General features: G+C 44.0%; 2 protein-coding genes across 2 annotated transcripts in view; both read left to right on the top strand.

Moving 5' to 3' along the window:
• afg2a (AFG2 AAA ATPase homolog A) overlaps positions 1 to 3,908 on the top strand; it is a 138,154-nt gene extending 134,246 nt beyond the window's left edge. The window contains exon 17 of the mRNA XM_030061797.1: positions 3,225 to 3,908. Coding sequence (XP_029917657.1) covers positions 3,225 to 3,404 — 180 coding nt within the window. The 3' untranslated portion in view covers positions 3,405 to 3,908. The remainder of the gene's footprint in view (positions 1 to 3,224) is intronic.
• A 2,418-nt stretch (positions 3,909 to 6,326) lies between these two features.
• spry1 (sprouty homolog 1, antagonist of FGF signaling (Drosophila)) lies at positions 6,327 to 10,554 on the top strand. The gene is made up of 2 exons (XM_030062779.1): positions 6,327 to 6,947; positions 8,454 to 10,554. Exon 2 carries the CDS (start codon positions 8,509 to 8,511, stop codon positions 9,610 to 9,612), a length of 1,104 nt encoding a protein of 367 aa, XP_029918639.1. The 5' UTR covers positions 6,327 to 6,947; positions 8,454 to 8,508; the 3' UTR covers positions 9,613 to 10,554.
• Positions 10,555 to 26,557: the final 16,003 nt, after the last annotated feature.

Genomic DNA, 26,557 nt, shown 5'->3' on the forward strand with positions numbered 1-26,557 from the left:
ACACAAACAAATACAAATTATATTTTTTTTGTTTATTGTTTACAAGAAAAACTAACCAAACTAAATTCTTGACAGTTTAATCTTTCTCTTCAGGCGTGTTTCCTGCGTTACACTGCAAAAACGCAAAATCTTACCAAGAATATTTGTCTTATTTCAAGTCAAAAATGTCTTATTTCTAGTCAAAATATCTCATTACACTTAAAATAAGACATGATCACCTCAGAAGTAAATTGTTTTTAGACAATTTTCACTTGTTTCAGGTGAAAATTCACTTGTTTCAAGTGAAAATTTGCTTGTTTCATTGGCAAAATTTGCCAGTGGAAAAAGTGAAAATTCACTTGAAATAAGTGAAAATTAGCTAGAAACAAGAAACAAATTTTGCCAATGAAACAAGCAAATTTTCACTTGAAACAAGAGACAATTGTCTAAAAACAAGTTACTTCTGAGGTGGTCATGTCTTATTTTAAGTGTAATGAGATATTTTGACTAGAAATAAGACATTTTTGACTTGAAATAAGACAAATAATCTTGGTAAGATTTTGAGTTTTTGCAGTGTAGGTTCCTTGTTTTAGCCATTTTTGTGTCTGAAGAACTTTCAAATGTGCTGGCTTTATATAGACACCAAGCTTGGCAACAAAAATTGTGTCTTTTAATAAAAAGAAGCACCTTCATCACTGGTACCAAAATGACCCAATACTCAAAATTTCTTATGTATTTTTATGGAACCAGTCAATATTAAGTTTTTGATGGCTTTTTTAGGATTTGTTTAGTATTTTGGCTGTGACTGTACTAAAAGAAATTACACTTGAAGACCTAAAGAGTGATTTGTTAATGCAATATTTCACAAATGCATGGGGTGTCCAAAAACTTTTTTCCACCACTGTACGTCCAGGGATCAATACTGCACAGCCGTGCGGCGTCGCAGGGCTGCAGGGCCCATTAACGTCCGACCAAACGCCATCAGCGGCCGCTCGGCCCGCTCGTCTCCTCCGAGGCTCAGGCCGGGCCGAGTTGTGCAAGCAGCCTCAGAACAAAAGCAGCGCTTCTAGAAAGGGAGGAGGCTGGCACTGCTGGGAAGAAAGGTGCCTGGCCTGCATCAGCCGTCGCCGCCGATTCGGAAGTGAGTCACTCCCCTGGCGTGCGCAGAATTTCTCCCGAAAGGTCACAGCGGCAGCGAGTGCAGCGCTCTGCCGTGTCACCCGTTGCATAACTCCACCGCGGCTGCAGAGAGGGAGGCCACGGGAAGAGCTCCTGAATTTGCATTTTAAGCATAGCACATGTTTCTCACAGGCTGGAGTGTTTTCATTGGTTGTGTTGAAGGTCAATGGGCGGAGCCAAAAAACAAAACAAACCAAAAAAAGAAAGAAGAATCCTCCTAGCTATGTAACACTGGAATGAAGTCTAGTGAAAAAGTTAAGTAACAGTTAAGAAGTAGTTTTTTTTTTTTTCTTTTTTCCCATACATCCCTTTATTGTTTTTTTAATGTTTTATTTGTTTTGTGTGAATATACTTCTGCATGAACTGTGCTACATAAATGAACAGACTTGACTTGACTTGAAGCTCATGACAAGTTATTTAGTTTAGCTAGTTAGCCCAGCTCAGCTATTCCCAAAGTGGGGTCCGGGGACCCCCAGAGGTCTTTTAGGGAATTCACAGGGTCCTCAGAAAAAAATTTGCAATTTAATTTCACTCTTTTTTCACCCCCTAGAAGTTATCACACTGAGATTAGAGATGTATAACCATTGCTGTTCACTCATAGATTTCTCTCATCACTAATATAAAGAGCTGTGTAATACTGTACCCGGTGATATCTGACAGCAAAATCTTCTTAGATGGCATTCCACAGAACCAAAAATCTTGTGTATTATTGAACTGGGTCGGTGGTTTAAAGGAACTGATTTTGGGAACCCCTGCCTGGCAGACCTGCCAAGTTCAAACTAGCCACACTAACGTAGAGCTGTCTAAGCAGAGTAGTTAGCCGAGCCTGCAGACCGTCTAGCGTCATTGTTTTATTTAGATTTCCTTAATATCATTATTTCTGCCTCCAGAGCAGCCGGGCCTCTGCAGAATGTTTGTATATATCCAATCACTGTCGTCCAGAGAGGTTTACAAGAACACTGTCAGCTCTTTCCGATCCATAAACTTCCCATTTTTTATTAATAAAGGAGATGTGGGGGTGTTTTTTTAAGACTTCAAATTCAACAGTTTTACCCGATGCAACTTGACAATAATCCAACATCTCAGGTCCACACTTTCCTTTAGCTGATGGTCTTACCCAGAGCAGTCCTCTCCTGTATCTTCCTCCTCTTGCTCCACTCAGAAATTCTCTAATCTTGAAGAAAAACACCCCCCCCCCTCCGCCTCTCTCCTTACCTGTTGTTTATCTTACGTCTTTTCCGGTCACTTCTCTCTTGCATGAGGTCACAGGAATATTATGAGGCTTTGACGCTGGTGCCGCTTCCTGTCAGCTGCCAGTATTGTTAGTCATGCAGGAATTTAAGATTATTCACTTGTCAGGCTTCTGGTAAACAGCTCTGAATATGAGCATCAGACTAATGTCGAAAATCTGGGATTAAAGTGCATGATGAATTTGCGAGGGTCACAATAGATATACCAAAGTTATGCACAGTCTTTGGGTGCGGTGGATATGCTGCCTATCTTTTGGCAGCATATTGTTAATAATTTGATTTGACCCAAAACAGCATCCGTGTATCAGTCTCTACTTTACAATACCTTACATATTACTGGATGTAATCTTGAATCATAAATGTCTAAACTGCATGGGAGTAAACTTTTATCCTTCGTCTGACCAAACAAAAAAAGTATTAATTTAATAATGATAGTATTAAAGTAGTATTAATTGAATATTGATAAGAGCGGAGAAAATGTATCAGTCTTGATGATCTTATTGAAGCTGGAATCAGCAAATGTTTGGCATTTTACTTCATAAAGTACTAAAATGACTAATCAGTGATGGAAATTTTCTGCTAATCATCTTATTGATTAATCGACTAACCGTTTCAGCACTATATTCAGAGGTAATGACACATCCCAGACTGGGATTCATGAAGTGTTTGTACATGATGGCAGCACACCCGCCCCTCACAAGGCTCCGGGTCTCTGTCACCACTGAAGTGGATGAGGCCACAGGTTCAGTGGTAGTCCGTCAGTGGACGCTCGGCTCTGCCTGACAGCTGCATATCTGTGTCTGTTTCCTGTCCCAGATAACGGCAGTATGCAGAGAGGCCGCCCTCCTGGCCCTGCAGGAGGACATCAAAGCCGAGCACATCGCGTCCAGACACTTTGAAAGCGCCCTGAACGCCGTGAAGCCCCGAGTGCCGGACTCTCTCATCCAGTCGTACGTCAGCTACCAGCAGCGGCACAGCGGTTTCTCCTTCTTCTGACCGCTCTGCTGTGGAAAAAAACTGACCAGGAGACATTAACACCCATGCCTTTTTTTTTTTATGTTTCCCAAGATCAAATCATTTTAGGAATACAGTTTTGGATTCGGATAGGGCATTATCATCAGGCCTTGTTCATAACATGAGGAACCAACACCGGCCACCAGCCAAACACTGCTAAATTTAGTGTTAGGTTTCTGAAGTCCGCAGTTAACCAACCTTTTGTTTGAAGATTGTGTTTGATGGCTGATAGAACAAAAGTGGTCATGAATTTTTCAGTCCGCGGGCCGTGGCGCCAGGTAGATGAAAAGGTCCGTTTTCCCCGCCTGCTTGTTGAAATGTTGGCTGCGCTGCTGATACGTTTCAAAGAGACGGTTTATTTTGACAGCTCAGCGGGCCAGTAAATATTTTTATTTTCTGGCTCTGGAGTATGAACTGAAATGTCAGGTTTGTTCATGTAAAAATATGGATAATAATAATGTAATAAAGACATTATTTATTCATGTACTTGGGTTGGAGTGTTTTTTTCCCCTAACAATGTAACATAAAAGCATAGCCTAATATTAGAAAGAGACAAATAATCAAGGAGTTGACCATTAATGAATGTTTGAAATGGTCCATGAGAGCTACTTTAAGTCAGAGTAAGCCTGTCTTTGTAAATACATGCATGACACAATCAAAACCAAGAATTCCTTGCAAAAAATTGCATATATGCTGAAGATCCTCTGTGTTATTGCAAAAATGAGATTGCTGGGAGCTCCTGTTTTTTTTTTTTTTTTTTTTTTTTTTGAGTGGATTTAACTTACAACTAAACTTCCAATGCATTCGACTTTTTAGGCCGTGCGGGCATTTTACATTACAACCAAAGTGCTTTTTCACTTCTAGCTGTAAAAGTTTAAAGGTTTGGACTAAATCTGTCTCCACTGTAAGAGTTTGAGGGTGTAAATAGTAGAAAACTCTCAATCAGTGAGGATTTGTCTTATCAAAACCCCCTTAAATAGATGCATGAAACCACAAACCCCCATTTTATAAGACTGAAATAAGATTTATGTTATTAAATATGACTTGGTGCAGAGTTACACAGCTCTCTATGGCACTGTGCTATCTTCTAAAGAATCGCACAACAGTGAAATTTAACTATTCCTAATCTTTCTGGGGGCCACCAGGGGTCCGTGAAGGGGGCCCGGGACCCCACTTTAGAAAGCACTGATCTATATCGATGGGGAGAAAAACAAGCCCGGCTGGTATATTCATCACATCCATGGAAAATCAGCTAATTGCTGTAATCGTGAGATTTCCGTCCGCACTTCCGACCGCAGAGAGCGGGCAGCCAGGCGGCCATCTGTCGCCTGAGCGCCAGCCTGCAGCCCCACAAACTGCGTTTTCTCTGCAGCCTGCAACATCTTACTGCACCGCCGCGTCATTTAACAGTCCGTTAACTCTACTAGTTTCTCCCTCATTCTTTTTCAAGCATCTGCTGACCCAAAATAGCATTCAGGGTCATTCATCTATTGATTTTTCCATTTGAATAGGATAAATTGACTTTGTATTGAACTTCCTTTTCTCATGGATCCGGATGTAGCGCATCCGCGACACCAATCAAACCAGACAGTCAGGAACAGAGAGGAGGAGGGTGTCTGGGTGGAGGTGGGGTGGTGGGGGGAGTCTTTCCCCTGGCTGCAGGGCCGCTTTTTTCTTAAGGTGGTCCGGGAATTAAAACCTCTCCTCCCTCGACCAAGAAGAGACCCACGAAAGCTTAAATTCCCTAATTGGTGGGAAAGTGTCCATATCGGAGATTTGTGCAGGCGCAGGCTCACTTTATCTCCACGGATGGCATGCGTCAATGCTTAATGGGTACATTCCACAAAGTAAGAGATATGATTGTGATGTTCGTGAAAAATTACACAATTCCCTGGCTCCTGGGAGCTCCAGCAAAGTGTATTTCATTCCTCAGATGTTAACACACTGTTTGGGAAGCGGTGATGTAGCAGCTGAAACGGTGGGTGAGTTATGACCTCCAGGTTTTCAGAAAGGCGTTGATATGACATATCTTCAAATAGAGGGGGGGGGATTCCCAAACTGCCCAGGACCCTGGATTTCCCTGAACACAGTTTCCCAAACACAATCCTGACATTTACAAAGTAGCTAAGCTAAATTTAGGTGGGTTACCTTCTACATCTATGTAAACTACATAGACACTAAATCATAAAACTTCTTCAGATGTTTTTTCTGCAACAAAACCTTGGTGGTGTGATGTGAGGGTCCTTGGGATTAAAAAGGTGTTCAGGAACCAAGTGCCAAATTTAAACATTCATATTCATCTGTACATCAAAGCTGCAGTGATAATCATCAGTTTTCAGGATGTTGTCATAAATTTCTGTCTTTCTAAAGTTATCCTAAACATGTGGGGTGTTATAGTTTGTGTGGCAAAAGTAAACACAAGAGGAACAAATAATGTATTTATTACATAGTTATTACCTATATGTACCAATATGGTGTTTCAAGTTGATGTAAGTGGGACAACAGGGACTCACGACAGAGGAAAACTACAAAGAAACCAATTCTGTTTTTCTGTCTTTTTCAAGTTAAGGCCATTCCGTGTGTGCACAGCAGTTTCTGTTGAAAAAAACTAATAATCAGCACGCCACTGTGAAGAAATAGCGCGTTTATTCCATCACTATTACTCATATCAACCTTATTCACATCATTATTCATAACCCACAAGAACGGAAACTATTTTTTTTTTCTTCCCTGTGCCGCTGAACCCCCTGCTCGAAGGAAAATAAAAAGCCGTTCCACCTTAACTAGTGCACACATCTCTATCGCCCGGCCTTCCACATCTGCCCAATGAATCAGGAGCGGATGCGATGTATCCTTTTTCAGTGGAGTGAATGGCCAATGGGAGTTGGCTTGTCGAGCAAACACTGAGCCCTGCTTCTCATTCATTCAGTGCTGGACAGGCCCGCAGAGCTGGAGAGAGCGCACCGCCGTCTGCGAACCACCGAGGCTTTTTTTTTTTGCACAAGAGCGCATATTCCTCTTCCAACAACTACTACCGACTGAAACCTTACTTTGGTCCGCAGATACTCCAAGAGGGCAGACGCTTGGATTTATACTCACTTGTCTCCGAATTTCGCTGAACCCCGCTCCGAGACTTTTTTGTTTTATTTTTTTTATTTTTTTCCATTTTTATTTTACAACAATTCCTACGGGACTTATAACTGGGTTGTCTTGTCTAAAGATCGGCCTCCAAGTGCGCAACGTTTCTCCGGCTGCCTTCCCTCCCTCCCTCCCTCTATCAAAGTGGATTTACTTTATTCTACCCGGGGACGAATGCGTGCGTGAGCCGCGTTGAACTTTCTCAATTAACGAAGAAAAAGGGAATAACGCAAAGGAGCCACTCGCACTTGGATTAACAGGCTGTCGCTGTGAATGTTATGCATTAGATCTTAAGTCTACGCGTTTGGACACTGCCTCTTCCCTTTGGATGGAGTTTTGGTAGGCTATTTGGTTGATGGATTCGACGTTATGGATGGTTGCATATAGGTACGTATCACCTCTTAGTGTCTAACTACTATTTTACGCGTCTGAATCGGGTTTTGGGGCATTTTGTTGCCCGTAGTAGCGGACCGAGCGAGCCAGTATGCGCCACTGTGGCGGTGGGATCTCAATGTTTTGTTATATTAATGCACACAGACTAAGTTCGCGTTGTCATTTTGTGTCTGTTCGGCTGGGAAAACATCGCCGGCTGGCCGATTTCGCTGCGATCGGTTTATGAAGTTGATGCATTTTTACGCCTGCGTCCCTGCGGCTCAGCTTTAACAAACACCCCTCCCCCACGGCGGTTGTTTTCATTCATAAGTTTTTCTCCGTCTATTTGGATGCGTCCTCTAATGTCTCTTGATCTCCAGCTCTGTGGCTTTTATAGGTCCCCGCTTTTATTATTGCGCACAACGTCTTCTCCTTTCAAAGCGCACGGTGCGGATAATCCTATTTATAGTGCGCCCTTTGACGCTTAGACTCGTAAAAAAATAAAGAGTCTGTATTTATTTGCAAAGCGCAAAGAGTAGTTTTATTGATCGGAGGGTTTTTACCACGCGGTGTTTATTCCTGTGAGGTTTTATATCTATTTCACCGAGCAGGCACGGCTTTATTTTTTGCAGGCGCTGTGGGTTTTGGCCTTGTGCAGATCGGCATTGCTTCATAACGTCCCCGAAGGCTCGAACCCAAATTCCTGATGTTGTTTATGGCACGAAAACATAAATTAGGCATACTGTAGCGTCAAACCATCCGTCAAAACCCGTGTCGGTGTCCGCTGGAGCGAAACTCCACTCAGGTACAGCAACTTTTACCAGCGAACGCTCGGTTCGATCCGCTGCAAAAGTCTGAATTTTGTCGGGACTTGGTCTGACCTTAGTTTTTTTTTTGCTCTACTTTTGTCCCCATTTCCCTGAAATCCTTTTTGGTGTAGTAATAGAATACTAAGTGAGGCAGCTCATTTAGTTCCCTTGGATCGTGTCCTCATTTCGTCGCCGCGGTGCATTTAAATGTTAACTAGTCATACAAATGTAAATTAGGAGGGGAAGTATTTGTAGGGCCTACTGAAGTTTAGATGTGTGCGTATTGGGGAGGAAGGTACAAAAAGTCTTGTTAATAGTCAACTTTTTTCCCGGGTTGCCTCACTTAGAGGGATCAAATGTGACATATTGCAGTGCTGACAAGATGAAAACAGCAGGCTGCATTAGCTTTATCTGGAGCCTCAAATATTAAAGCAACTGGAGCCTTAAAAGACTCTTGCTGGGTCTCAGAAGTGCTGGTTTCACTGCAGCAGTGTGCTTGTATTAGATGATCATGCAGGCATAATAATAATGATCCTAATGGTGTTAGCTTTTCATCTCTTTTTGGTTGTGAAATGCCCTGGGAATTGTTTAAACCCCCTTCCATCAGGACATTGTGTGTTTGCCAGCTATGCCATGTTTTGGCTCTTTCTGACTATGTCTCCCTCCCTGCCTCCCCCACTGTCTCTCCCTGGCCTCTCCCCCCCTCTGGCAGGTTTTCCGATGCATGCCAAGTCCACGGTGAATGTCGGAAGTGGTGATCCCCCCAGATGGAGCTCCAAAGTCAACATGGCCCCGGCGGTTCATTAGTGGTGATCCAGCAACCTTCCCTGGAGGGCCGGCAGAGGTCGGATTACGAGCGGGAGCTCCAGCATGCCGCCATTCTCTCCCTGGACCAAATCAAGGCCATCCGCTCCAGCAACGAGTATACCGAGGGGCCCTCGGTGGTGCGGAGGCCCCCTGCGCCCCGCATGGCCCCCAGGCCCCAGGACAAGCAGGAGAGGACTCATGAGGTCATCCTCGTCAATGTGAACAACAACTATGAGCACCGGTCGTCAGGCCACCACCACAACCACCACCATCACCACGTCGGGGGCAGTGTGGTGGTTGTGGCCGGGGGTCAGCAGTATGGAGGCTCGCGGGCGCCGGGGCTCAGCCGCTCCACCAGCACGGGGAGCGCCGCCAGTTCAGGGAGCAACAGCAGTGCCTCCTCTGAGCAGGGACTCTTGGCACGCTCGCCCCCCACCAGGCCTGGCATGAGCTTACCGCACCACCACCGAGCGGAATGGCCTGTTCGGACTCAGCCCAAGCCCAAGGCCCTTTCACAGCCGCAGCAGGGCTCCCAGTTCCACCAGCCTCCACTAGAGGCTCCACTCAAGCCCTCGAGCAAAGGGAAATCAGACTTGTCTGGCATGGGCAACGGAGTGGTGGCCGCCGCCGGGCACCAGTTCATCTGCGAACGTTGCGGAAAGTGCAAGTGCAGCGAGTGCACGGCCCCCAGGAGCCTGCCCTCCTGCCTGGCATGCAACGGCCAGTGCCTCTGCTCGGCGGAGAGCGCGCTGGAGCACGGCACGTGCATGTGCCTGGTCAAGGGCATCTTCTACCACTGCTCCAATGACGATGAGGGGGACTCATGCGCTGACCACCCCTGCTCGCTGTCACGCTCCCACTGCTGCTCACGCTTCCTGTGCATGGGATTAATGTCGGTACTTTTCCCCTGTCTGCTATGCTACCCGCCTGTCAAGGGGTGTCTGAAGGCGTGCCAGGGCTGCTACGACCGGGTCAACAGGCCCGGCTGCCGCTGCAAGAACTCCAACACTGTCTATTGCAAACTGGAGAGCTGGGCACCACAGAGCCAGGAAAAGCCTTCCTGATCGCCCCTGTGCGTTTGTGTTTGCGTGTGCGCGGGAGACTCTTAATGCGGATCTGATGATGACGATGATGATAATGATGATGATGATGATAGTCACAAATTAATGTTTATCAAACATTCTAAGCACCTCCCACCCGCCTCCCCTCCTCCGCTGCGGAACCCTGCTAAGGAGCTAAGCAAGGGAGTAACGAAAACCACTCGATTATTTTTTATTTTTTGTTTTTTTGTTTTTTTTTTTGGATCAGGACCATGTTTTTACAGACCAGTGTTTGCCTTAACTGTTTCTATGTCTATCCTCAGCTCCTCATTAACACTATTTTTTTATATATAAAGTTTTTCTTCCGTTTTTAGGTAGGCAGTCTCCTCAGGGTCTTAGTGCCCCGGCGGCAGCTGCCTCTCACCAAATCTGTGAAGGACGATCTACTATAGGGCAATTATGTAGCTGTTACCAGGTATTCATAGCAAGCAGGTGTGTTTGAATTATCGGTTGCTACCACACTAAAACCGTGGTTCCTATGCTCATGTTGCATTAACGAAAGCACATCCATCTCATAGTATTTTTTTTTCTTCTCCACTTGGATATGTTTCTCTCCTTCCACCCATCTGAACTCTTCATACGCATTCTGTGGCATTCTCCCTTTTTTTTTTTTTTTTTTGGTTTTGTAAATTGTATGCTCAAATCCATAAGAGGAATTCTGGCTATTTTTTTGAAAGAAAAAAAAATGTCTGTTAAAACATTTTTTTTTTTTTTGTTGTTGTTGTTGTAAAAAATATTTATTATGTGAAGCTCTATTATTTTATGATATTTATTGCAAAAGACAGTCTTAAATTTACTCATGTCTGAATATAACAAAATATCAAATACTTACTGAAAAATTAAAGGGTGGCACAAAAGAAAACTATGTTAACTTTAATGCAGAAAATATATTAATTAATGAAAAAATAGTTTCTGTCTGGTGTCTTGATTGTGCTGACTTGAGTTTGGAGAGGCGAACTGGCCGGAGGAATGAACGAGCTCTGGCTGACAGCTGATTTCAAGGGAATGCAGCTGTCTTTTTTTTTTTTTTTTTTTTTTTTTAGTTTGAGTACACTGGTGAACAGCAAATCACTGTCCCCCCCCCCTCTCCATCTGTGCATGTGTGTGTGTGTGCATGTATGTGTGTGTGTGTGTTTGTGGAATTCCTGGTAAAATAGGAACTTTTCTGTAGTGAGCAGAAACAGCTTGTAGCTTGAAATGTGGCTGTTTACATTCTTGGAGGAGCTTCTTCGCCGCGATTCTCCCCGGTAACCTTGAAAGCTAAACAATACGGGTCAATGACACGGCTAGCCTCCCGGAGCTTGCTAGCATCAGCGGCGGCCTCCACGTTTCCATGAGTTATGCTCGCAGGAAGTCGCTCCACTTCGAGGCCGCCGCACCAGCCAACAAGTCACCACAAAACTATGCGCTGTAGCTTATTCCCCGGGCTTTAACATGGCCAGATCAGGATGTTCCTAAACTCCCAAATGGTCTCCATATTGCGGAGCCCGCAGTGTGTGCCCTGAGAAACGAGAGCCACCATTACGACCGGCCGAGGCCACCTGTTCAAAGATAATAAACCGGGCTATCAATGCTGGGCTTTTATGGCGTGGTTCCTGCACTAAACGCAACGATGGGGGCAAATCCACCCCCCCCTTCCCATTTGGCCGCCTCTTTTTGTCAGTGAATTTATCACTCGGGAAGTCCACTGACCCCCCCCCCCCACAACCCCCTCGCCTCCCCTGCAGCCCCCAGGGGATGAGATCATCACTTTGAAAGTTGGTTGGTCAGGCAGAAATGCCGATGGGGGGGTAACACCAGCTGTGACCAGGAAATGCGCTGGGACACTGCTGCAAAGAACAAAAAAAAAAAAAAAAAAGAAGGAGGAATACTCAGGCTTAGCTTTGGAAGCTGCAGCACTGACACAAAAACAACACAACTGTGTGTATAATCATGCACATGTGCTCCTGCAAGAGGCTTGTGAGTTTAGCACCGGTGCTTATTCTGCACCGAGCTGTGAGTGTTTTTCGTTTTATTTTAAATTAAGGCTAGTTGGGAACCTGCAAGTCAAAACTGTATTTGGTGGGAACACTGATGGTAAATATCAGCACAGAGACGGTATCTGGTTGCCTCAGTCGTTTAGCTGACTGGGCTGTCAGTAGCACTGACCAGCATGCAGCCTTATTCCAGTTGGTCAGCAGTTTGCATTAAATGAACCATCCTTCCAAATGGGCCCTCTGTACTTAATGTGCTTTTCTTTCCTTTTTGGTGGAATGTACCTTTTGTTGCCCTGAATAGTTAAGAGTGGATTAGCGATTTGTCAATTTCCTGTTACCTTTCAGAGCTGCAATTCGAGCCCCATTTGCTCCTGGCTCCTGGACGATGGCAAACAATAGGAGGCCTCTTTTTTTTTTTTTTTTTTTTTTTTCTCAGGTTCACTATAGTTCCCCGGTGCAGATGAAGGGGAGTGGAAGAGACCTAAACTGTATTCAGGAGGCAGCGAACAGGAAGACAATGTTTACTTGATATTTTCCAGCCTAATCCAAATAAGGAAACGTATCTTACTCCCACCATTTCCAGAACTTGGCCGCGTTAAGTCCCGTAAAATGTCCCACAAATCTCCGATCTGATGGGCCGAGGTGTCTGAAGTATCGTTTTTAAAGGCCCCTGAATAGTTCCTTTCACTTTGCAGCGACTCTGCCACGTGAACCGTTCTGCAAATGCGTCACATTTTGTTCATCGCCGGGCAACCTCTCCACGGCAAAAAAAAAAAAAAAAAAGTGAAATCTGAGTCAGTATTAAGTAATTCGATGGCAGAAGTGGCCGCAACCCCCTCCTCCCCCTCCTTCCTTGCACTTGTTTCAGAGTAAATTTAGCAGCTCCACACACCCACGTAATGCTATTTGGAGTTGTCAGGCTTGGCGGGTCCCTCGCTACAGTTTTGGGTTTTTTTTGGGGCCGTGCAAGTGCAAACACGCATGACTACCAAATGAGTCATGGTGGAACCTCCAACCCACACATCCTACCGGGGCAGTCCTTTTCTTAGCCAGGGCACTGCTGACGGCACGGCCGCGGTGGAGCAGGATCCTCTATAAACAGTCATCCTCCTCCACAGCATTCATCACCAAAGGGCTAGCTTCAGCTTTCCTCCGCCTCCTCATCTGGTTTTCATTATTTCCCCTCGTGGCGTATAAATAGAAATTAGCAATCAGGGGAAATGTGGGGGTGGTGGATTTTGGAGAGGAAGATGGCTTTTTTGGACTTTGCTGCGATGACCAAAGTTTATGGAAGTTATCTTCTCAGAAATTTGCTTTTGGATTTGACTTGGAGCTCCGGTGGGGTGAGAGGCTCCTCCAACATGCACCCCCCACACCCCCTCTCCCCAGGATTAAAATGGCATAAAAACAACTGCACTTTAGGATTTTATAATGTCAGTGCTGTGGCCTCTATGCACAGTGCACAGTGGGGGGATGTTGCTGTTGTCAGGTGGGAACCTTGTATGTCCATAATGTCAACTTTTCAGGAAGAAAAGTGGCCTACTTTCTTTTTTTTTTTTCTTTTTCTTTTTTTTTTTTGCTGGACAGCCACTCGCTTTAGAGTGTATCTGGTTAAATGGTTTCATAACCCAACTTTTTCAGCCCACAAATGAGCATAAACCTCCAACAGATATTATGTTTGGCTTAACATAAGACAGGCAAATAGGTTTTATGCTTCTAAGAGAGCTGTAGCAAGCCATCAGCTGAAAAAAGTAAACTGAATTACAACTACTGTTTCCTTTGCTAGTTTGTACAGAGGGACTGTCAAAGAGAAGTCAATTCAAAGACGTCGGCAACAGAAAACCATTTTAACAAGTCATTTAACCTCATGAATACATATTTCTATCTGCCAGCGGGATGAGATAATCCCACTTGTTTACACTGCTGTTTCACTTGATTCATTTTTTTTTTTTTTTCTGGCAACAAGTTGAAACAGGGCAGATCAGCCTACTGGCATCAAGGAAATGTCACTTGATTGAAGAAATTTCTGGAAACAAGTTGATTCACATTGGAAAACTCGGGATTGGCAGTTTTTTTTTAACCTCGTTTGAGGAAAAACAAGATTTTAACACTTCAGATAAGACTAAATCAGCTGGTAAAATTAAGGTTTTTGCAGTGGATCTAACTGGTGTTAACGTTTTCAATAATTTAACCTTCAATACGCGGCCTATTATGGAAAAAAAGGTGTTTTTTGTCTTCACACAAAGACCAAAGGTGATGGTAAATATAATTATACAAGCGATTTCCTTGGTCAGCCCGTGCTGCTTTGTGCAGAAAAGTTCTGCAAAGCTGTTTGGGAAAGCGGAGATGCTTCCGTCTTAAATCCGCCAGCTGACGGTGACAGCTAAGGAGGATGAACTTTATTTCACACATAAAACGTGTAAAAGAAAAAGGCAACTGGATCCTGTGTTTGTCAGGCAGGACGGTCGCTCAGCTGCCTCCCTCCTCCTCGGCAGCCGTAAAGGGCCTGCAGGGACGACCCGGTGTTTTATCAGGTGTCGAGGGCCATTCAAGATGGAGGTGTTTCATTGGGGCTTGAGATGTCTTAAGCATTTGCTGCTGGGCACACACACACACACACACACACACACACACATATACGCTGGAACTTAGTGTAAAACTTTCACACATCCGCCCCCCAACCTGCTCTGTGTCTATGCAGCGTTACTAGCTATCTGATACTGCATTCTTCTCCGAGCCCCCTTCCTGTCTCTTGTCTTTGTCTGCCATTTTATGAACAAAGGCCAGAAGGGGATAAGGAGGGGAAGCAGGAGGAAGGAGGAGGCAGAGAGATCAATACAATACACGACCCTCGGCAATCATTCAGGAGGATCCTTTTGTAATTAATGGCCGGGCGTTATTTTGGAGAGAGACAAGATTTGCACTTGATCAATGGCTTCTATTTCATCAGGCCGATTGACTCATCAAGTGTCACTTCCTTCCGGCAAACCCCGGCCGAAAGCCTTTTTTTCCCAGCTCCGGCAGACGCCTGTGATTTCGCGTTCCGTAATTATAATTAAATCAGCGGAGCGTTTGTCTCCGTGTTTTGTTCATGCTGGGGGAATCGCCGTTTGACAGGATTTTGCAGGGAATTGCAAACTCGCTCCTTCGCTCAAAACGTCCACCGCACAATGTCCCTCCTGAGGGCCGTCCTCTGAACAGCTGCGGTGGAGTCTCCTGTTGACTCAGTGCTGCTCTAACTTTTTTTTTTTTTTTTTTTTTTTTTTTTTTTCCTCCCTAACGTGGACACGATCATGTCCTTGTTCCTGTCTTAACGGCCCCGGGGGACAGGTTTGTGTGTGATCTGCATTCCAGGCCCCCTACAACCACTTTTGTTCTGTTTTTCCCTTTGATATCTCAACCAAGGATAAAAAAAAAGGAATAAAAATGCATCATTTCAATAGATAGAAACTACAAAAGTAACATCATCATAAGATTATGACCAAAGAAATAATTATTTTGTGGTAGCTGGTGTGTCGTACATATGCATACATGGCTCTTTTCCTTACACACACACACACTCACACACACACTTCTTTAACCCCTCTGTCCCTCTATTTTTTTTTTTTTTTTTTTTTTTTAGATTAGACTACGCATCCAGACAGATGGTTCCCGTCTGCTGGCTTTTTTCAATTTACTTCCTCTCCTCACAGACAGCCACCCTTCCCCCGCTCGCTCGCTCGCTCCCTCTCTTTCTTTCTTTCTCTCTGTCACCCCCCCCCCTTCCTCCTCGTCCTCCTCCCCCCCCTCCCTCCTCCAACAGCTCCTCTGTTATGTGGCTGGAAATAATCTTTTATTGCCCAGTTGTTCGGAAGTGACCTCCTGCCCTTGATTAGATAGGGCCAAGTCCTATCACACGATTGTGTTTGAGCTGGCGGTCCGAATACCCCCCCCCACCACCACCCCCACCTCCCAGCCCCACCGTTCGCCCTCAACCCCCCCCCGCCCCCGACCCTCCTCCCTCCCTCTTTTCCATACCCCCACCCCCTTTTTTCACTGCCAGGGCCTTGGTGATCCTGTGTGAGGGGACAACAATGGGGGGCTTTAGTCCCGTCCGGCTCTTCTCGGCTGGGGGGCAACAGGGTGGGGGTCATGAGGGATTTTTTTTTTTTTTTTTCAGTCAGTCAGGGGGTGGAAGTTGGTGGGTGGGGAGGCCGGTGCCCCCCCCCCGCCATCCCATCCCATCCCCCTCCCACCTCCCACCTCCCACCTCCACCTAACACCCACTCCCCCCCCCCACATGCCATAGTTAACCTCTCAGTTGCCGGTTTGCTCACCCTTCGACCCTCCAGCCCTCCTCCTTCCTGTCCCGATGACCCGACCCTCCCTCACCCCTCCACCCCCCGCCCCCCCCCCACCTACACCTGAAGACACAGATAGGCTTTAATCTTCCACACTATCAGTGGACCTTTGAGTCTGCTGTGTGGTCGACAGCTGCTGGCTTCGCCGCTCAGATATTTTGGCCTTGCTCGGTATCGATCCTGCATTTTACCTGCAAAGACTCGGCTCTGATCAAAGACAAACGCACATCACAAACACCAAAACACCAAACCCACAGAGCTTTGTTTTTAAATTTTAGTGAAGATCCCAAGGTGTCCAACGATCCCAAACATGTCCCGCTGAATCCCGGGGCAATGCGTATTAAATGAGGCACAAGACATTTACATATTTTTTATTATTTGATATAATGCTGCAGCCATAAAACAATTTTGAATTTTCACAGAATGTAAGTGCACTGCAGCTGCAATGAAGCTGCAACCAGCAGATACACAATATGGATGTGACACTGTCATTCATATGGAAACTTGGAAACTAGTTTGGAAGATGCTTATAGGGAAATTTAAGGGAAAAATGGAGTTCAAAGGGTTAAAATATCTGTTTAACTATGTTTGAAATTATGATGCGTACCATGAATTTGTGTCTTGTGGATTTACATCGGCCTAAGAAGGAGGGCAAACTGAGTTTAGGTGGGAAGTCTGATGAGATTTACATTACATCTATAATTTAGGCGTGTAGCTACACAACAGAAAATCTATATCTTAAGTCATTTTGTCCCATATTCTCATCTTCAGTGTTAAAATCTCTTTTTTTTTTTTTTTCCTTCAAACACGGTAAAAAATCTGCCAGCGGATGAGATAATCCCTCTTGTTCCCATTCATAATCAGCTTGTTTCCAGAATTGTGTCATTCTCTTGATCCCAGCGGGCTGATCTGTCTTATTCTGCCTCGTTTCAACATATTTATACTTGTTCCCGGAAAAAAAAAATCCTGAAAATAGTGAAACAGCATCGAAAACAAGTGGGATTATCTCACCCCGCTGGCTGAGTTTTTCTTTCACCGGCTTGAAGGAAAGCAAGATTTTAACACTGAGTATGAAAGTGAACGTGTTTTCATGATGAATATGTTTTGAAGTGTGACGCTCCTGTTCAAAGCAACTTACCATCGATCACATATCTCGCTCATTTTATCCACTTTGGAACGGATTGCGGACATCTTTGTTATATTTCCTCGACACACCCTAATCCCACTGATTTAAACACCACTGATCTTTGCTGGATGAGACTTCAGTAGTTTCACCGCATGATGTTCCTTACAGCTTTGGGTCTTTTTGTGCATTTGGATTATACAGCCGCAGAAACTCAACAGAAAATCAGTTTTAACGCCAGACCTGGCAACCACACGGCCTTCCCCCTTCAAGTGGGGGAAACATGTCATCTGTAACACTTTTTAAGGAAACTGTGTTCCTAACTTTAGTGTCGGTTTTACAACGGTTGTACAACTGCGGTGCATATGGGGCCTTTCTCTGCGCCGTCTTGTTTGTCTCCTCGTCCTCTGGAGCTGTAAACCCATAACAAAACCCTCGGTGTCCAGTTTCACTCTGGGAATGAAGGCCAGGCTGTGTTGAATAGGGGACAAGAGACAGGAAGACAACTCTGATTACCTCCATAAAAGAGCTGACCTCATGTCGCTCCCTCCTCTTCTTCTCTACCTTACTGAAAGGCATTTACATTTTACATTTCACCCATTTAGCTGATACAGAGAGACTTACGGTGAAAGTTATAGTGCAGGGTAAAGATTTAATCCCCTTTATAGGCATGCATAACACACAATAATACATATGTAATGATAATAAATAGATTTCATTAAGCAAATATTTTCATTTATGTAAATATTAATGAAAGCTTCCATGAATGGTGGTTTTATTTTTCTCTATAATGGTGATAACAGGCTGGAAATGACCACTTTGCCCACTTTTCTTAGTCACTGCTGCTTTCAGTCAGAAATGCAAAGGTCGGCGATAACACAAGCGTTTAACAGGAAGGGCTCTGACGATCTCCATGCGAGAACTGACCCCATATCAGCTCTGACCTCACGTTCTTTCTCCACATTCCTGGAAGAAAAACCTTCGTCCAAACTCTGCCGAGCTCCCTGCCTGAGGATGATCACATCAAAGTGGATTCAAGGCAATTTCTACTCTGGCAATTTAAATAAATGGATTCCAGTCAGAGCAGATGACGGTGCTTCTATATCAAGTTGCTTTGAAATGCTTTTTAATAACCGCGTCACCGACTGTTTACAGTCAGCCCATTACAGTGAAAGGCCTCTGAATGAATCCGGCCCAGTAGAAAGTTAGTGGGCCTTCGCCTGGTAGGGAGCCCCCCCCCCCAAAAATCCTCCCTGCACGCCCCCTTTTCTCCCTCCAGGGTCTCCAGGCCCAAATCCAGAGCAGGGGGGTCCTGAACAGGAAGCTTATGAGCCCCCCCCCACACCCCCTCCCCTCTGTGCTTGAGGGGGGGGACCCCCAGATCAAAGACACGGCACACAGAAAAGGCTTATCTGTTGTTGATTTTGGGCTTACACTCAAGCACAGGGTTCTAGAAATGTGTCAAGGAATTACAGGGCTAGATCACTGAACCTCCCCTTTTCATCTTTTTTTATGCTTTTGTTCTTCCAGGTCTTTGAAACTGGAGGTGTTCTTGTACAGTTTTTTTTTTTTTGTTGGGGGGGTGCTTTAAAAGAGAAGGCAAAAAATATATATATATAAATCATAAAAAAAATGTCATGGAACAAGGACGTTAAGTGGCTAACCGAAAACAAATGTTCCCGGTGTTGGACAGGAAACAGACTCCCATCGCCGGACACTTGCAGCCAGGATGGTCTTTTCTCCGGTGGTGTTCTGTGCGGGCTGGCATCTCCGCCGGCCTCGGGATCCGTCAGATCTCAATCACGCCTATCCCCGCTCTCTCTGATCTTTTAACATTTCAATTTCGAACTCGGCGAGAGGCACGATTCTATCTCCGCCTCGTTCAATAGCCGCATTATGCCAAAGGGGAAACTGGACCCTGAGGGCAGGGGCTTTGCCTGCTGTAGATCTTATTAAGTACGTCCCTCTATAATACAACCCAGCTTGACTCTGTGAGGCCACGCCCCCGTTGTAGGAGCAGACACGTCAATCACGGGCCTTGATAACGCTCCGCCGTGGTCAACCATGGCGTGATTGACACCTCACACTATGTGTACAGGCTCTGAGGGAGTATACAGAAAAGCTGGTGGACCGACTGGGAGAAATCCTTTGCACGTCAGTTCTCACAGCACCGTGTGTGTGTGTGTGTGTGTGTGTGTTGAAGCTGCAGATGTCTGGAGGCTGGTATTTGCCACACAAAGCGGTTTCAGAGCAGGGAAAATGAGCCTGGATGTTGGCCATTATGTTCAGATCAGCAGTGTGTGTGGACGCAGAATCGCGCAGACCATCTTGTGGAACAGATACTACGCTTCGATGGTTTTCAGACTCTCTCAGAGGACCCAAATTTCCAAAGTAATTTTCCTTGCAACCCAAAATTGTCGTGGACTACTGTGCAGACCAGTGTTATTTTCCCTGTTGTTAGAGCAATAAGTCAGTGGATGTTTTATTCAACTTACCTTACATTGAGAAAGTCTGGCAACGTATGAAAGGGGTAGGCGCTAATGCTAAACTTTCCATCCAGAATAATTTAAGGACCCATGTTAATCTTCCCGAGATCCATCTTTAGAGTCTGGCCCAGGCTCTGGACACGGAAAAAAAACACAGTGAAACTTGACAAAAGCAACATAGACTGTGGTATGTGAAGTCTTAGGGTGTTTCATGTTTTCACGCTCAACAAGTGTGATCCTGCGTCTCCGTCTCTGACGCCTGCAGAGCTTCGTGGCTTTAGTCTGATGATGCTGCTCCTAAAGTTGGGGGTTTGATTCCAAGTGATATCACCGCTGTCAGACATTTACCTTGTTGTGCATTTGCCAAGGGTTATTAATAATCCGCTGCACTCCAAAACAGTTTTTTCTTGTTGTTTTAATACTCTTCATGCGAGTCCCGGAAAAACAAATGTTTGAATCAAAGCTGTGACCAACACAAACTACACATATGGTGATAGATTCAGTCGCTGTAGCTAACATAGGCACAATGCAAGCTAGCGTTACAGTGCACTTGACAGTCGCAGGCTGACAGCAATGTAAATAAATTCAGAAAAGACTTGAAAAACAAAAGTTAGTTGATGTATTTCAGTGGTTATGAATTGTCAAATAAACATAGAAAATAATCATTTAATTACCACACATTTTTTCTAAGGACTTAGAATACAGCTGGAGAGGGTTGTTAGACTAAAAATCCCAAGAATAAGTAAGTATTAAGTAATTAATTTACATTTACTTGATAGGAATAAGTCTATTTGGGCTAGTTTCCCATCCAGGTAGGAGAGGAACAAAAGTTTAGGGTCCTTTTCCATCGCCACAGGCCCAAACCTTTTGGCAAGTCTTTGGCACTAGGATACAGGAACTTTGGCTTTTAAGTTCACCTGAAATCCAGTTCTAGTTCCAGGTGTTTTTTTTTTTTTTTTTTTTTTAGCCATGTTGATTTCCTCACCGTTATTTGGTCGGAGGATGAGATTCAGCGGCACCATGACGGATCTGAGCTACAAGCGTGATTAGGGTGGCCATTTCCACAACACCAAAAAGGAGGACAATTTGCGACATTTATTTTTTTAGTCTTTGACCTGCAGCATGTTGGCTTTTTTTTAAATTTAACATTATGTTAAATTATTATTATTTTAAAAACGTAAATTGCTTATCAAACAGACCTAACAATTCAGCTACCAATGAATGAGCAGTAGTATGCCTGTGATAACATAGATTGTAAAATAAGCCTCCATCCAATGAATGCACTTTTTGGATTGTAATTTAAAAGTCTATGACGAAAAAGAAAAATCTCCCGGTTCTCCCGATGTACAGTCCGGGCCTGTCTTGCACCATTGGACGATATGCAGCGTTGTGTTCAAGTTCATCTCCAAAAAGGAGGACAAATAAGCGTCCGGCTTAAGGCTGCTCCGGACGCCGGACAAGGCATTTAAATTCCAGACTGTCCGGCCTAAATCCGGACGTATGGCCACCCTAAGCGTGATCCTGACTTCTATCGAAAATGTAAATCAATAAACATGTATCAATGTATCCATTACAAAAAAAAAAAAAAAAAACAGTCTTCTCTTAGGGTTTACATACTTGCTTTGTTAAATCTGCTCTTTCCGCTCCTGTTTCCTCTGAAGTCACCTGAAACCCAAACGGGAACTAGAACCATATCCAGCACCGGTTCCAGTTTGCTCCCAGTTAAGTTCTTGTTTCTTGTCGTGCCGTGGAAAAGGCCCTGACATGTGATAGAAAGAGGATGTAAGATACTCAGAAAGTTGGTGCCAATGTGGTGGTTGACCCTGGTTGATTTAGTCATGCTTTCTGATGGTATAAAATGCAGTTTGCTGTGTTTCCTTGCTCGTACCTGCAGCTCCAGCAGGCCCAAACGCTGCTGAGCAAATGGAGAAAGAAAAAAAAAAAATGGCTCAGTGAGACAGCGCCTGTAGCTTTTCCTCTGCGTCTGCTGCAGGCTTTTTTGCTCGGCAGCTGCGGAGGCTGTGTGAAAAGTTAAAAGGGAAACTTCTCACACCGTTACTCAGGATGAATCGAAAAGAGGAACACTTTGCTCGAATAAAAGGAACGTGAAGCGAGCGAGGGCGGAAGAGAGACTGAGGGGAAAAAAAAAAAAAAGTGAAACCAGCTGTTTGGAGGTGCCGTGTCTTTACGACAGTACAGCGACGCGCGCTCATAACCGCGTCCAAGTTTTGCCACAATCAAACGCTCAATTTACCTTTACAGGAATATCAGAGATGTTACACCGAGGTCTATTCTTGAGGGGGGTGGGGGGATCGAGCGGGGGGTGCTCTCTTGTATTTATGCCTTTAAAATATATATGGCGTGTAGCTTGTGCAGACAACAAAGGGCCCCTCTAATTCTTTCCTTTCCCGAGGGGGTGCAGAACACGCCGAGGCCACATCAAGCCTCCAGACTAACCCCCACCACGCCGTACAGGTGCAAACTTAAAAAGAGCCTTCATTCAGGGCCGGCTGGACGCCTGCAGTTAAAAAAAAAAAAAAAGAAAGAAAGAAAGAAAGAAAAAAATCCCTTCTTCGTCTCTCTCTACTCCTTTTTTTTTTTTCATATCTCTTCCACGCACTTTTGTCTCACGTGATTTTCCCAAGGTCACAGCAATATTTTGTTGCTGAGTTCTGCTCGCCTGGCTATGAGTTGCTTGTAATGATGGTGATCTAGAAAGCAGGAATTAAACTCATTTTTAGTCTTGTGCTGCTTGTAAACTGCTTGGGAGATTATCTGGTTTTACATATAGCAACAACAACATCTTCTGCATGAGATAAACTTCTGGGTGTTAGCAGTCATTCGGTAACCTTCTCCTCAGCGCCAACACAGGACTAGTTTTGGTCATAAATTCTGTTCACACAAAATTTCAACAGAGAGATTCAGGGGATGTTCTTGCAAAGAGCAGTGAGGTTGTGGTATGATGTATTCAGACCTTTCTGCAACCTGTTTGCCAGAATAAAATGTTGTCATTTTCCATTTCTGAAAAACAAAAGAATACGGTGAAATGTCAGTGTTTATGAACCACAAAAAACCTTTGAATATCAACAATTATTTTCCACTTGTGGCCAATGGTGGAGCATCAGTGTCACATCTGTGTGCATACTCTCTAACGTTTGCTTTTTAGCCACTTTAACGTGCTTCCTTTGTCTTGTTGGCTTTGTTAGTCACCAAAACTACTCGGTTAAGGTTAGGATAAGATCATGGTTAATGTTAGAAAACGTTAACTGATGTTTGCTAATATTAGCGAGCTAACGTTAGCTAGAAAAACAAACAGCTCTCACTTGAGACAGGACTCAAACCCCAGTGTACAAAAAAAAAAAAAAAAAAATCCTGTTGAATGACCTTTTTGGCCATTTTGACATAAAATGCAAGGAAGCACAGGTGTTAATGATGAAGTTAATGAAGGTTTTGCTCCATCCAGGTCTAACTAAACCAATGTAGAAGACAATGGAAGAACCCTTAATTAATGTCATTAGTAACACCTGCGTTTACCTGCTATCAACATCGATGCTGTGGAGAAGGTCTGTTGTGCCAGCTGCCGCCTCACTGACCTCCTAACGCACTGATTTTTGTTCATTTTAAACCAAACTCATATGAAACTCAACAACATGACACTTAACTGTTTCCTTGGTTTGCAAAACTGTAAAATGCCAACGACTGCTCTGTAAATTCTGACTATACACCGCAGGTCCATTTGAGTTTGAGTTTATTGTCTCTTTGTCTTACGTTTGTCCTGCAATAATCTGTGGCACAGTAATTTTGCATCATCATTTGACATGTACCAAAAGGGTTTGGTGACACAGCAACAGTAAAAGTTTTAATTTGCATGCAACTAAGTTCATGGAAGTTGCTGTGTGTGCAAACAGCCATAGTTAGAGCCTTTATTTTGAAATTTTGCAGAGTATGTTGAGGGCTGGGCCTCCATTTACTGCAGAGAATAAAAGCGTAACAACAATGAGAAATAAAAAAAAATACAAGTTATGTCTTGCCACACCCAAAGCAATAAGATAAATGAATTTTAAACAGTTGAAACCCTATTTATTTAACATAACCTTTAATGAATGTCATTATATTTTCCATCGTTTTACTATCTTTTACATATATTATCACTGACATTGTTAGCTTTTATGTGTGCATTTGTTTTCATTTGTTGTTTTTATTGTAAAATACTTAAAATGCACCAATCTTACCTGGATATCAAGGTTTATTATACACTGTGTTTCATTCCGGCTATGAGGGACATTAAATTTAAAAGCGCTTTTTCCTAATTCGGAGTGTAAGGTTAAATGCCTAAAACATAAAATGTCAATAATGACGGCTCTCACCCCACACACAGAAAGAGAGAGAAAGAAAAAAAAAAAACGAGAGAGCCAGCTGCAGACAGACAGACAGACAGGGGAGAGGCAGACAGGCAGCTCGCTGGTTAACAAAGGCCTTTTCATTAATGAACTTTGGCTGCAGGTAAACATTTGGAAGCCGCTCAGACACTAAACAGAGACGCAAATTACTGGCTGTCCTCCTCAGCTTCTCCTGCCGCTCTGAGGACGAGCAGGTCGACCGCGCCGCTCATGTCGCTCAGGTATTCCTCTGTGGACTTTATCACTGTTCGTCCGCTACAGGGAGTGATGTGAGCCGCAGATAACCACGCGGTCAGGACGCCATTCAAACGGCAGTAAATCTTCCTGATTAGGTGGAATTGTAACTCGTCATGCTAAAGGTTGTGGGCTCTCCGCGACTCTGTACCAGACATGTTGATCTACTATTGACCTAAATAGGTCTATAAAATAGATAAGGATATCTCACCTCCTCAGGAAGTACAGCCCATAAACACTGCGAGAGTTTACAAGCCTCAAAAGTGAATGACAAACCCGCAAGAGGTCATGGAGAAATGAGCCGCCCTATTTGTACCTTAAGTTCTTTTATTTTTCATTAAAAAAAAGGGAGTTTTCTACCCCCTGACTCTTAAGTTCAAACCTCATGTTGGGTTTTAGCAATTAAAAAAAAAAAATAAATAAATAAAATAAAATAAAAAATTCAAAAAATTCAAAAGCAATTAAAAATTTTTTTTTTATCTATCTATCTAAAAAAAATAAATAAATAAATAAAAAAAATTTAAAAAATTTAAAAAAAAATTTTCCCCAGAATTTCCCTGGTTGGGATCAATAAAGTATATCTATCTATCTATCTATCTATCTATCTATCTATCTATCTATCTATCTATCTATCTATCTATCTATCTAATTCATCATTTTCCCAAAATGAACAACAACAACCAAAAAAAAAAAAAAAAAAAAGATGACTCGCCGTGAATGTTAATGAGACAGGCTAATCAACGGTCAGCTATTATTCAGCCAAAGGTCGCGCTCCCTGCAGAGGAAGTGCACCGCTGTCATCAATCTGGTCCGAGGGCTCTGCGTAAGAAAGGAGCTGGAGGTCGTGGGCGGGGTGGAAAGTTTAGTGCACTGTAGGTGCCACAGAGTACATTCAAAACCGCTGTAACCCTCCACCTCCCATCTACATGTCAATGGAGCCTTGTTGTTGACTCGGTGTATTCCAGCGACACAGAAACCCCTTGTCAGGCGTTGCAGCTTTGTCGCTGTTTTTCATTCATTCATTAATTTTTTTTTTTTTTTTTTTTGTCGTCTTCTTTTCTCTTTCCCCAGTTTTTGCCTTACTCTCCTAGGCTTTGACCAACTTGGCTGAAGGAGGGAGGGTTTCGTGGGGAAGGTTGGGGGGTGAAGGAGTGAAGGGGGGGGCGAGACACATTGAGTTTGCCAAGTCAGGCAGAACGATCGACAGGAAGCCAGGCAGGAAGGAAGACGAGCCTCTCCCCATGAAGTGCCATTGTTTATGTGACGTGACTTGAAGCGGCCAAAAGTGACTGGTGGTGGTGGGCTCCTCTTCCGCAGTGACCCACTTCTCAGAGTGGCACAAAACGCCCCGGCCTGCACATGGAAAACACAAAAGGGCAGCTCTCCGTGTCTTTCCCCCCCCCCCCGTCGGAATACAAAATGTATTTGGTCTGCAGCCAGGAGGGTAAAGGAGGATAAACCCACCTCCAATCAGCTTACCCGGCTTTTTATTTGCAGAGGAGTTCAGCAGCTTTTTTACACTGACATACACTTTTATTACATGCATGCATTCATAGTGCTCATCACTGTGAATAGCATAAAGCTGGAGATGATTGATTTTTTTTTTTTCTCTCCGTATTGCTTTATGCTGGAGCTCATAGTTTACCCTTGTTTCTGTTTACCAGCACATCCCTGGTTGCAGCGCCGCTCATAAAATACCTGGCAGGAGTCTGTCAGCTTCCTGGAAGGTGCTGCAGCTGCAAACATGTCCAAAAGGCTACAGATCAATTTTAGGGAAAAACAATAACCTGTTCTTTTTTTTTTTTTTTTTTTTTGTATTTATCATCGATTTAACCAGGGAAGCAACACTGAGAGTAAATCACACCAATATTTCTAAAATACCGAGAATCCGTTCTGTGAAAGTGTTACAGCTTTGGCAGCTAAACACGTACCTCTGAGTCCTCGTGTAAGAACAGATTCATCCTCAGTTTTTAAGTTTATTTTTTTATGATAGATATCTCAGTTTAGCCCAGAACTCTTCCTGTTTTCCACTTGCGCTGAACTGCAGCACAAGTTAATCACTTTAACATTCTGTATGTACAGGTGGAAAGGCATGTCAGGTGGCCAAAGTGGAAAAGCTGTGATCTGTTCCTCTGGACTCTCAAGTCCTGATCAAATTGAAGAAATAATCCAACATTTGCATGATAATAAACATTCATATTTCCACTCTATAATTTCTTTGGAGTAAAAAAGAAAAAGAAGCACAAACACTGATAGCGACCGTGGCTAAACAGACAAAGAAAAGAGCGCCACCTGCAGTCACTCGAGCTCCATCAACAGAAAATCCAAGTCCCGCCCATATTGTTTGATT

Source organism: Myripristis murdjan, chromosome 10 (genome assembly GCF_902150065.1).
Source record: "Myripristis murdjan chromosome 10, fMyrMur1.1, whole genome shotgun sequence".
Classification (NCBI taxonomy): Eukaryota; Metazoa; Chordata; class Actinopteri; order Holocentriformes; family Holocentridae; genus Myripristis; species Myripristis murdjan.